The 13,475-nt window shown below is 38.4% G+C and overlaps 1 protein-coding gene across 1 annotated transcript in view; it reads left to right on the forward strand.

Moving 5' to 3' along the window:
• LOC132378334 (lysophosphatidylcholine acyltransferase 1-like) overlaps positions 1–13,475 on the forward strand; it is a 116,998-nt gene that overhangs the window by 79,863 nt on the left and 23,660 nt on the right. Inside the window, exons 7-10 of the mRNA XM_059945149.1 lie at positions 1,369–1,403; positions 4,423–4,477; positions 5,467–5,549; positions 8,216–8,341. Of these exons, the coding sequence (XP_059801132.1) occupies positions 1,369–1,403; positions 4,423–4,477; positions 5,467–5,549; positions 8,216–8,341 (299 nt within the window). The remainder of the gene's footprint in view (positions 1–1,368; positions 1,404–4,422; positions 4,478–5,466; positions 5,550–8,215; positions 8,342–13,475) is intronic.

Genomic DNA, 13,475 nt, shown 5'->3' on the forward strand with positions numbered 1-13,475 from the left:
GCAGGATTGACATGCCATGGGCTGCCCAAAAGATTATTTCCTCCTCCACCACCAGGGCACAGTGGCACAGTGCGGTTTCCTTTTTAGGTTACTCTACCAGCATCTTCTGAACATGTGAATGATAATGGCTATGGGGTAAGGGCAACAGGTGCAAGGAGACACCACAACCTACTATTTCCCTCAAATTACACATCATTGTGACTTGAAAATAAAAACATCAAAAGAGGGATAGGCCATTCAATCCCCCAAGTCTGTACCACCATTCAATAAGATCATTGCTAATCTAACATGCTGTATTGCAGGCTGTTTTACCTTGAATCCTTGAACGCCCTCCACAACAGCAGTTAAATTGCACCAGAAAGACTGCAGCTATATTAAGAAAGTGGCCCATATCCATCTTATGAGCAATTATGGATGGGCAATAAATCTGTTTTTGCCAGTGACACAAAGAAACAAGTGCAGTTTTCATGTCTGATCTCCATAGAATTTGATTCCCCTTTTGCCTAAAAATCAATTGAAGTCTTGAGCCAACTAAATAAATTGGCACCTGTAAATCTCTAGGCAGACAATTCCAGATTTGCACCACCCTCTCAGAGACAATTCATCCTTGTGACTGTCTTAAATTGATTCTTGGACTCGCACGTCAGTGGAAACTCCCTCTCAGATTACACCTGCCAACTCCCTTCAGAACATCATACTTTTTCAGCTTTCGGTGAGCATTCAACCGTTCTCGATCTTTCTCATCATAGTCCGGCAAATCAGTCTAGTGAATCATTAAGGCTCCTCCCTGGAAAAGACATGAACCCAACACTGTAGAGAGTACTCCAGGTTTGTCAGACAAATTTCCTGTCGATTTGCTCAGGCGTTTCTATTTCTTGCAATCAGTTTACTTTCCAATTGAGACCAGCATTCCATTTACTGATTTCCTTGCTTCCTGTATCTGAACTCTACTCCTCCTTATCCAGTCTGTCAGTCGGACAAGTCGGACAAGTCTGACTCCACTAATGTCAGCACTGCCTTAAACCACCTCAACTCTCCACTCTGGGTATTCTTCTCTTGTGCCATTACTATTTTCCCCCGTCGTGCTTTTCTGTGAGGGCCTTCTTAAATCTTAGCATTTTTTAGTGATTTGCAATCTGAGTAAAACTTCTTCAGAATTAACAGGGCAATACTTCCGATGGCTTTCTAAACTTGCACTTTTAACAGTTGATTATATTCCAGTGCACGAAATTTCCATGGTTCCACCAAATGCACAATACCTTTCAGGAATTTAGCTGTAAATCTCAAGCCAGTTTGAATACTTCTGTCTGTAATACCAGCTGCAAACGAATGCTCATTTTGAATCGAATTTTCAACTTTTAATTCCAGGATACAATCACTTGGACCTGGCAAGGACCTGGAGCGTAGGTTGATTTAATTTTCCTTTTTTCTCATGTTACTAAATTGGCAATTTCACACACATTGCTTTTCTAAGGGTTTAAATGAAAGAAGACAAAAATAAGATGGGACTTACTGAATTTAAAAAGATTATTCTGCTTAGCCAACTGTGCTGTGCATTTTTTCTTTGATTCTTGCATGTATACAACAGTAAAGATTTATATGTTGGAAAGGATTGGTGGTGAGTTGGGAACTTCTGGAGTAAAGGGTGAAGGTGTGGGCATTATTAGAAGAGGACCTCGTTGAATAATAATTCATTTAACTGTAGGAATGGTCGAGTTGCCTCTTATGATCTTTGTTCAGTTTTAGCGCTTTTAATAACCAGAATGCACAATCATTTAACATAGGCTTGGCAATGATAATGGGCCAAAAGAACCATCATAGTGACAAAGTAACTTTCAATTTGCTAATGTGATTGGCTTTGTTCAAAAACATTCCAAATACAAGTTTTGCCTGATTTTTCTCAAGCATTTTCAAAAATAAAATTTAAATCTGCATGAAGCAGTCCAAAAACAACCAATTAAGTTCAGTTTTTCTTGTATTACCAATGTTCGACTTGAGGAAAAAACCTTTTAACAGTCAGAGTGTGCTTGAGCAGGCTAGACAGTATAGGTGGGTATAAATGTGTGAGTATTTGAAAATGGTCTGAAAAATGTTTATAAGCAACTGCTTATAAGTGAGGTTGAGAGAAATACGGGCACTTTGGTGAAGTTAGGATCTGAGGGAATTGAAAAATAGAGATAGAGTTTGCAGTAGTTCATGCAGTGCCAAAATTAAGCATGGATAGATTTAAAAAATATGATACTGAGACTGCAATGGTGAGCCTCTCAAACGATTCAAGTTTGTTTATTATTCTTCTGTACACGTATAAAGAAGAACAAAACGTTTGTTGCTCTGGATCTGATTCAACATTAAAAAAACACGAACTTTTAAAGAACACAATTTTAAAAAAATAAGAAATATATAATATATATATTTAAAAAAGCAATTCTGTGAGTAGCTTACAACTGATTGCATGTACATAGTGATGCCAGGTGATGTGTATATAATGGTGGTGGTGAGGTGGGTTAATGGGTGGAAGTGTTGATCAGCCTGATGACTTGGTGGAAGTAACTCTACTTTAGTCCAGTGGTCATGTTGTGGGTGCTGTGTAGTCTCTTCCCTGTATTATGAAAGCGAAAGAACTGCGGAAATAGAAAGTGCTAAAATTAGTTTGATGAAATTACATCAAAATCTGTGAAAGCTGGTGTTACATTATCAGAAACAAAGTAATGCTTAGGATAGTGCTGTGGGTTTCTAAGCAAAGGAATGCATATTTTGTTGTAATTGCATGTCTTAGAAAGAGAGAGGAACTGTAAGAAGCTTTTGATAGGAGAAGGAGATTGTGTGTAGGTTCTTGCTCAAGAAATAAGGAAAGTGTGGGCCTTTTGAGGAGCGGAACCCTAGTGCAGAAAAGAAGTGTGTCCTGTGAGGGGGGCAAATAGCAAATGGAAGCAAGAGACAGGGCATTGTTTGGGGAAAGAAATGGAGAAACTAAAATGTTAAGGAAAGGAGGCAGAACACAACAGGATTAAGTAGTAAAATAGGAGCAGGGAAACAAGGTTGCAGTACGTACAAATACTTTCAGATACAGCTCTACTGCTTCAATAACTTGCAGTAATTTCTCCCCTCCCCTTTCTTCTTCTTCCATTTCACAGGCCGGCTCCCCTCTTACCTCTTCTCACTTGCCTATCGCCTCCCCCAGTGCCCTACCCTTTCCTTTCTCCCATGGTTCACTCTCCTTTCCTATCAAGATTCCTTCTCCAGCCCTTTCCCTTTTCCACCTATCACCTCTCAGCTTCTCAGTTCATCCCCCTTCCCCACCCACCTGCCCATCTATCACATTCTAGCTTGTACTCCTCCTTTCACCCACCTTCTGGCTTTCTCCCTTCCCCTCCCCTTCGAGTCCTGATGAAGGGTCTCGGTCTGAACCATCCATCGACTAATTATTCCTTTCCATAGATGCTGCCTGACTTGTCTCCAGCATTTTGTGTCTTGTTATTCTGGATTTTCAGCATCTGCAAAATCTCTCATATTACAGCATAGCATAGTCTTGGAGAAATCAGATTGCCCATTTAATCACTCAAGTGACTTATATTGTGAACATGCATCCTAAAGACGAGATTATTTCTCTTCTCTCTTCTCCCAGCTCCTGATTAGGGACAATAACAAACAGGGTCCCAGAACAGATGACTTTGGTACACCGGTAGTGAAGGCTTCCAATTGCAGAGAGAACCTTGTACCATAACCCTCTACCTCTAAATAATAAGTCAATTTGCCAATTTGACTTGAATCCCATGGGTTTTGAATCAGTTTGAAATTTTGAATCACACACAAGAACCTTTAAATAGCCTTACATAGACCTCATCAATTGAATTGTCCTCATTGACAATGCATTTTGTCAACCCTGCAAGAAATGCAATCAAATTAGACAGTATCTCCAAGTAACAAAGCCTTGCTGACTAACTTTGATCAATCCCTGTGCTCTCAAGCATAGATTATCCTGTTCCTGAATGTTTCCAATAATTTACCTTTCACTAGCATTGACTTATTTGATAATGTCCTTAATTCTTTTCTTTGCTGTCTTGAATATATGAAATGACTGTACTTGGAGATAAAAACTTTGTTTGATGGATGTAACAAATAAAGTATAGCAAAATAGATACCAAATGACCATTGCCTCAGTGCTTATATTCACTCGGAGAAGACCTTGAGTAATTTCAGCATAACCCAAAGGAGAGGTCCCCCTTTCAGAAAGGAATATCTTGGTGACGGTGTTTCAGAGACATTCACATTACTATTTCTATTTAACTTATTAAGATTTGTTAGATTGTGCTGAATCTATAAATCTTTCATAAATTGCATGATTTAATATCTTCTGATAAAATTACAAGATGAGCTAATGACACATTTTGTGGAAAATATATTGACAATTTTATTTCTCAGGTTAAAAATCCTATGGCTCACCTTGTGCCAGCTACATAATAACGTGGAAATGGAGGTTAGTTTTTAGTTACTACTTTGAGATTTAGAATGTTGAGTGAATTGTGTGTTGGGCTAAGATTATATGTTTTTAATATCCTTAATCAATAACATATTAAAAGTATTCAGTTATATTAATCTTCTGTATTTGTATGGGCCCCTTTAATATTGACCTGAAGTTTGCAAGTTGAAAATAACAATATATTCATGTCATAAGAATAGTGATCTTCCCTATACTTTGTGCAGAAAAATTCCAGCCACGACACCATCTATAGTTTTATTTCCATATGTTACTTTCCAATTCGGAGTATTTGTATTCCATGAGGAAGAAAAACAAAACAAAATCAACAATCAATTAGCAATTCAGTGTAAATTTTGAGAAGTTACATATCTTTGTCATACGTTAGTAAGTGCATTCAAATTAGAAGTTATTTGTCCTTGTCAACCGAAATATGAATTGAAATGTCGCTGAAGATAAGATGGACTTAATGCTCTGTGATTTTTAGGATGTACATAGTTGTACTTTAGCCATCTTGCACTGAGTTTACAGGTCATTTCAAAGTAACTTTTGTTGCTGCTTTCCTTCAGAAAATTAATTTGGAAAAGTATTGTATACAACCTGTAATGAAGACCACACATCGTGCTCAATTTTAAGAAATGGAGCTTAGTATTGCAGGAATGTATGCACACAAAACTCCTGGATTGACAATATCACTTCAGGAATGTCAGTAGCTTTTTTTTTTCCAACTGGTTTAATCTGCCACAGAATGCCAGAGATGTTCTTTTTAAATTTTCTCTGTTATCAGGTTTGCAGTTCTTTTTTCTCAGACAAGATCACTTCACTAACATCTGAAATGAATGTACAAGTTTTAATAGCTAACTTTGATTTATAGCTTAATAAATTGTACAGAGAACATTGTTAAAGGATTATTGCATCAAACCATAAATAGTACAAATATTTGGGTGTGTTTTGGCACTTAGACTTCTCTTGTTTTCTGTTTTGAATAGTTTCTGCCAGTTTATACACCCTCAGAGGAAGAAAGGAAAAATCCGATTTTATATGCAAATAATGTCAGAAAGGTAATGGCAAAGTAAGTATGATACTAATTAGATTTGAAACTCAATATATAATTACTCAGTTAAGTCCTCCAACAAATGTTTAGTAATCACTCAGATTTTTTCCCCACTTTGTTGTGATCACTGAGTACTTGTCATAGGTAATAGATACTTACCTTTAGATATAGACACTTGTCTTTAAATGAGCCAGACCACATAAGATTTAGACCATTCTCAGTCCTCACTGATATTGGACGGCACCACATGGTACTAGAAATATTGCTGTCTTCAATTTTTCACTGCATATAACTGAGTGATGATACCCCTGAACTCAGTGACTATTTTGAATATGCCAGAAATCACTTAAAGACTTCCCAAATTCATCAGTCTGTATTGTAATTTTAATAGAAGAACACTGCCATTTATTCTGATCTTTTATAGAACTGTACAGCACAGAAAAAGAGACACCATGACCCATTCTAAGTATGGCAGCAATCAAGTGCCCACCTGTACAAATCTCATTTACTAAAACTAATCCATAGTCACAAACACAGTTGATCTAATCCTTTCTAACAGTCATGACCCTTCTCTGCAGAGGCAACTAAAACTGTATACAGTATTCCAGATGTGGTCTCAACAATGTTTTGTATTTTACTAAAGCCTAGTACTCTCTCTGACACCTGTATCAAACTATCTACCAGTGCAGCCATCTTCAGGCATTTTTTTTGTAATTCAAATTTTTGTTATTATTTATTCTTATTTTACAAAGCAGCGCAGCATATCATAGAGCAGATACAGTATAGCATATTTATACAGCCATCCCTTGACAGGAAAATATATAAAAATAAGAAACAGAAAAAAAACTTCTAACTTAAGTTCAAATTAACATACAACCAAAATTGATCCCACACGTCTTGCACTTGTCCCTCACTGTTAATTCATCCCAACATGTGTTCATATGATGAAATCTGAACCATTTCCTCAGTCCATTCCCACACAGTGGGACATCGGGTTTTTTCCAGTTTTACAATATAATTCCTGCAGCTGTGATGAGACCCACCTTTAAAATAGTAAATTTGTCATTGTTTACATTAGGTATCATTGTCCTGTCACCCAGGAGACAAAGCTGTGGGCACAAAGGCAGTGTAGGACCCGACCAATTCCCCAACAAATCAAGAACTTTACATCAAAATGGACGAACCAAGGAACACTCCCAAATCGTGAAAATATGTGCCCACTTCAGTTTTACATTTCCAGCATAAATGATTATCAACAATCCCCATTTTGTAGAGTCTAGTTGGTGTCCAATAATATCTGTGTACTATCTTATACTGATTAAATTTCCCTCTCGCTTCCCTAATATGTCTACCCACATTTGATAAAACATTTGACCACTCATTATCTTCAATATCACTTCCAAGATCCTTCTGCCATACTGCTTTGACATTGTTACCCAGTTCACCCACAGAGTGCTTGAACATTTTATAAAACGCTGATGCTTTATGAACTTCCTGTGGTAGTGTAAAGTATTCAGTTAAATGGTTACTTTGTGGGCCACCATTCTTGAATATGCTACTAATGCAATGTTTTATTTGTAAATACTTCCAGAAATTCCCTTTATATACAAAGTTATATTTTGTCTGCAAACCCACATAAGACATAAATATCCCATTCTCATAGAGATCACCTCCTGTATTTACACCTTTTATCTTCCATTCTTTCCAGTACACCATTCTTTTCTCTTCAGGCATTATTGAATTTCTACCTCATAATGCCTCTTCCTCAGCACTCCAAATATATTCCTGTGTTCTCTCACAGTCATAAGAGTGCTTCTGACTTGTAGCCTAAAATGTGTAATAATTATTCATCAGTGAGAACTGATGCACACTTTTGAATTTCAAAGGGATTTTTCCCCCAAGAAAAATTAAATACATTGTTAATATTATAAACCAGCTGCTTACTTTATAAAGTAGGAGAGGTGTGTCAATGGGTATGAGGGAAGAACAATCCAGGAACAGAAAAAGTGGCTGGAAAAAAAAAATCAGACTGCTGTTCCACACCACCAAGTTTGTCAATGCTGTCAAAAATAACAAGTGTTTCTGAATATCTGTAAAATCAAAACTATTGGAAAAATATAAGAAACAGATCAAAATATTTTCTAAGACGTGATACTCAGCATGTTTTAAACATGCTGGCACTTCTATGTATTACTACTGGCATATATACAGCAAAATGTCAGCTCTTTAGTCATCTGTGGGGATTCACTTAAAGCTCAATTTTTGTGTTCTGGATTAAACTTGTGGCATTAGAATAAATTCATAAAATTAGATGTTTGTGTGTTACTTTGTTATCAGTCATGAGGCTTAGAGTTAGAGCAATTGTAACCCAATCTCTAAGAAACCAATTAACATTCTTCATGGCATGGCCGAAGAACTCCAGCAACAAAACCTAATTTTCTCGTATTGCTGAGTTTAGGTTCTCTAATCTGTTGATGCACTGGCTGATAAAAATATGTAGCATTTTTTAAAATGCTGTGTTTCAATTACCCATAACTTTAGTGCTACTTGATGGATGGAATCAAGGAATAAAGTTACTAACATAATTGATTTATTCTAGTTGTGTATTTACAAAGTGTTCCTTATTCAAGCCCAACATTTTGTAACATGCATTTCTCTTTTGCTTTTAAATCTGTTCCTTTTAGAGCTCTTGGTGTTCCTGTGACTGACTATACATTTGAAGACTGTCAGATTGTAATGTCCGATAGCCAGTTGAAGCTTCCTCTGGATACTTGTCTTCTAGAATTTGCAAAGCTGGTCAGAAAACTCAAGTAGGTTATTTTGAAAAGCAAGGCAAAGTACTTCACCCCCCACCCACCCCCACCCCCATATTTTTATGTTACATTTTTAGCTGCTTTCTTTCTGCCTTGTAATGACAACTATTCTAAAAGAGGGAAATAAGGAAAAAATAAAAGTTTTTTCTTTGGCCATATTTTTTGTCTTAAATTAGTACATTAATTATTAGTTCACTGATGCAAACTATGTAGTACATCATTGAGTACTTGTATTAAAATGCCATCTGTGATAATGTAGCAATTAATGTTTTATTGGAATGTATCAGGCATGTATTATACTTTATGATAGATTTAAAATCATACTTAATAGCCTCTGAATAATTAAACACTTGGGAATGAATACAAGGTTTGGTAGAAGGTTGAAAATTAGGAATTTACAAAGATATTGTTATAAAGTAGTTTTCAGTACTTTGCTTCATTCATCCTCTATGACGTGAATGTTGCTGTCAAGACTATTACTATTACTGATGACCCTCAAGGTAGATTCAAGATTTAGATCTACTAACAGCAAAGGAATGGTATATATATTTTCCAGTCAGAATGGTGTGTGACTTGAAGAGGAAATTGCAAGTGCTGGTGTTCACTGTGCCTGGTGCGTTTGTTGCCTTTGTGATAGAGATCACAGGCAAGTTGAGTGGGTGATACCTGGCTGAGTAACTGCGGTATGATTTGTAGATCCATAGCCAGTGTGCTTGTGATGGAGGTAATGTGTTGGGTGATGAACGGTGCTGATTTAGTCTCTTTTATCCAAATCATCAAGCTTTCTGAGAATGTTTAGATCTGTACTCATCTGGGCAAGTAGAAAGTATTATAGTTTCCTCCTGACATGCAGCTTGTTGATGGTGGAAAGGCTTTGGGGTGTCAGGAGGATAGCCACTACTATAAGCCTCTGAGTTCCTGGTGAAGCCACAATACAGTGTGGAGGAACAGAGATCTTGGGGTTCAAGTGCATTGATCCCTCAAAATTGCCGCACAGATTGATAGGTGATTAAGAAGGCATATGGTGTGTTGGTTGAAGGTTTGAGTTCCAGAGCTGTGAAGTAATACTCAGTAAAACTCTAGTTAGACCGCACTTGGAGTATTCATTTTAGGAAGGTCATGTACAGAGGAGATTTATCAGGACTTTACTTTGTGAAGGAGATTGAGAGCTGACTTGATTGAGATGCTTAAGAAAAGGGAAATAGATTGAGTAGGCGGACTGATCTTTTTCCCCAGGGTAACAATGGCTAATATGGGAGGCGATGATTTTAAGGTGAATGGAGAAGAGTTTAAGGGAGATGTCAAAGGTAGGGTTTTTACATAGAGTGGCAAGTGCATGGAACATACTGCTTGGGTGGTCGAGGCAAATACATGAGGGGCATTTAGGAGGATCTTGGGAACATGGATGAAAGAAAAATGGAGGGCTATGTGGGAGGGAAGGGTTAGATAGAGTAGGTTACAAGGTCAGCACAACATCATGGGCCAATGGGCCTGTACTGTTCTATGTTTTAATGTATGTATGGCCAGTCAGTTTAATTTCTAATCACATCCTCCTCAAAAGATTTTGATAGGGGATTTGATGTGGTAATATTATTGAATGTCAAGTGTGGATGATTTGCTGGAGGCAGTTATTACCTGGCTCTTTGTGGTACGAATGCTATTGCTATTTGTTGTGTCTGTGCACAACTACATGTATATTAAATAAAAGCATGCATGCGGTAGATGTCTCTAATTGGTGTATTCGCATTGCAGTGAGAGAGAACAATGTGCATGCGTAGACAACACATCAATGCATAGTGCTGGGTGGGGTCATTACTCTAAAAGAAATAGATCCACACATAACACTTCCTTCCCCTTTAGATTAATGCAACTTAAAATGGTATATGTACAAAATAGTCAACTTCCCTTTCATAAATCCAGATTCCAAATAAACATGCTTTCACAATAACAGTCCATAAGTAACAGTTTTAAAGGCTCAGTCATTGGGTGGCTCTCTGTTTCTTTAAAGTTCTTTCTGGACCTGTAGAGTGGCATCAGGTTTGTCAGGTGTCTTGTGAATGATAACATTATCGTCAAGCCTCCGGACCTGTGGAGTGGCATCAGGTTTGGTAGATGTCTAAGACAGAGTTCTCAGTTTTTGGCGTCACGTTGCTGTCAGTGACATGATCATCACTGAGAGCTAAGTCTAGTGACTTGAATGTGTCCATCTTGTTGGATGCAGCGGACTCAGGTGTGTTCTTCAGTTGAGTATCAAGTATCTGATCCATATGATGTCTTCATGTTTGTTCACCAACATCCACTGTGTGCATCAGTGGTCCAGTTCTTGTAGCTATCCTACCAAATGTCCACTTCTTGGTAATTGTGTACAAGGATTTCCTGTCCAATCTTGATGCTCCTTGCTGCTTCACTTGGCAACTGGCTGAACTGTTCACTTCCCTCCGTAGATCTGGCTTCAGGAGGTCTATGTGAGATCTCAGATTCCTGTTCATGAACAGCGTTGCAGGTGTTTGATTTGTCGTCACATGAACAGAGTTCTGATGCACCTAAAGGAAGTTGTCCACCGTGTGCTGCAGAGAAATGACCTCCTTGTCTGTTGGCTTCATTGTTATAACCTTTGGCCACTTCAAATGAGCATCCACAGCAATCAGGCACATGGAGTTTATAAATGGTCCAGCAAAGTCAATATGTACTCTTTGCCATGGTGACGATGTCCACTCCCATGGTTGTAACGGTGCCTGTAGGGGTGCATTTTGAACTTCTTGGTATCCCGAACAGCCTTTGCCCATGTCTTTAATCTATTTGTTTATTGCTGGCCACCACACGAAGCTCCGGGCAAGACTCTTCATCTTGACTGTACCCTGGTGTCCGCTGTGCAAGTTTCCTAACACTCTGGTGCACAGTTTAGCGGGCTCATAACAAAAGATCCGTGCATCAGCATTCTTTTACATACTGACAGTTGGTCCAGCCTCACTGAGAACTCTAGAAACCTATGATGACCATGAGCTGGCCATCCTTGCATCGTGATTTCAAAGACCTTCAACAATGTCGGGTCATCCCATGCTTCCTTTGGTATTTCAGAATTTGTTACTGGCAGCTGGTCCACCAGTGCGGTGGACAACACTTCTGCTGGGTCACTTTTCTTCTTCAGTTGTCAACAGTAGAAGACTTGACAAGCCATCAGCATTGCTGTTTTTTTGGTACCCTTGAACTCAATATCATTAGAGAGGGCTCCCAGCAATAGTGGCCAACAGGGTAACCAGGCAGCCGTCTTCACTGGAATTCCCATTCTGGGATTGAAGATGGACACAAGGGGCTGGTGATCTGCTATTTACATAAACTTTTGTCCATAGAGCTACTTTATTCCCCATACTAGGCTAAGGGCATCTCGGTCGCTCTGTGCATAGTTACATTCTGCACTCGTCAGTGATCTTAATGCAAACGCAATCTGCCATTCAGATTCATCTTTCATAATGTGTGACAAAACGGGATGCATCACATGCCAGTTTAATGGGTAGCGATGGGGTTATAATGGGTGAGCAGTTCATCTGATGTTATTAGTTGCTTTGTTTCCTTGAATGGTTTTTCCATATCTTTCTGACCATCCCCACTTTGTTCCTGTCCGTAACAGTGCGTTCAATGGATGCAGCACTGCAGAGTATTTTAGAGAAACTGGTGGTGATGGTAGATTACAAGGCCCACGTATCACCTGAGATGTGACGCATTTTCTGGTTTGGGTCCCTGTAGCACTGCTTCAGTCTTCTCTTGTGACTTAGCAAGCCCAGCTTATCAATGACATGTCCACAATTTGAGATTTCATTCTTGAAAACCTCACATTTTGCTCTCTGTCTGCGTGCAGACTATACTCACTCAGTCTGGTAAGCACTTTATTAAGATTCTGGAGGTACTCTTCATCAGTCACGCTGATGCCATCAAAGTAACGTTGTGTTCCTGGGATATCGTGGACCCCTTGGTCCATTACTCTTTGCCAAATTGCTCTAACTGTAAGTGACTAGAATAATCATTCCATTTTCAGTGATATGTCCCTTCAAGTTGGTTCACCTCTTGACTTGAAATAAACCATTCCTGTGTCTAAATCCTGGAACTGTGAACCCAACAATTTTGTTGGAGTGTGTTTGCCAGCAATTAAAGATAATGGATCCCCTCCTTAAGGGCAATTGTAGAGAATAATAAACACAGTCCTCGTCAATAACCACCCACATCCACAAAAGTGATGAAATATCTAATTTTGTCTTTTATGAAGATTGATTTAAGAACCAAGTGAATTAGAGCAAAGCTTCAAAACTGAAAGATCAAGACTCAAATCTCCGAAATATTATTCTCTTTATCTTCAACTTCCATAGCAACATCAGTTTTGCTGACCAGTCTGACTAAAATGGGCAGAGCTGATTATTTCAGTCATTTACTACAAACAGCCTTTGTTAGTAATATGATCAGCTCCAAATTATGAAACACCACACACAGATATGCCAAGTCATATCTTTTGCTTCATTGTCTGCATTAGCACAGGGAACACACAGTCCTTACCCTTTGTAATAACCAGAGAAGCCCGCACAAAGTGCTGGTGGAACTCAGCAGGTCAAGCAGCATATAGAAAAATGAATAAACAATCAAGTTTTTCTGCCAGGTTCACCTGAAGTTACACCTATCACCTTCTAGCGTGTCCTCCTTGCCCTCCCCCACATTTTTATTCTGGCATCATCTCCCTTCCTTTCCAATCCTGATGCAGGGTTTTGGCTTGAAACATGGATTGTTTATTCGTTTTCATAGATGCTGCCTAATTTGGTGAGTTCCTCCAACATTTTGTGTGTGTGTGTGTGTGTGTGTGTGTGTGTGTGTGTGATTTCAACATCTGCAGAATCTCGTCTTTTTGAAATTTCTTCTTTTGAAATTTCAGTATTGAATTCATGAATACAAATTACTCATTGCTTCACATCGGTACACATGATAGGAGACATTTAATGAATACTCAATACAGAGAATGTACCTTCATGGACACTTTTTTACTTCAGAAACATGAAATTCTGTATTGTTTTACACACAAGAGATACACAAACTAAAACACACACATGATTTGGCCACACCAGTGTATTTATAGGTTGATTGATTTCCA

Source organism: Hypanus sabinus, chromosome 20, assembly GCF_030144855.1.
Source record: "Hypanus sabinus isolate sHypSab1 chromosome 20, sHypSab1.hap1, whole genome shotgun sequence".
Classification (NCBI taxonomy): Eukaryota; Metazoa; Chordata; class Chondrichthyes; order Myliobatiformes; family Dasyatidae; genus Hypanus; species Hypanus sabinus.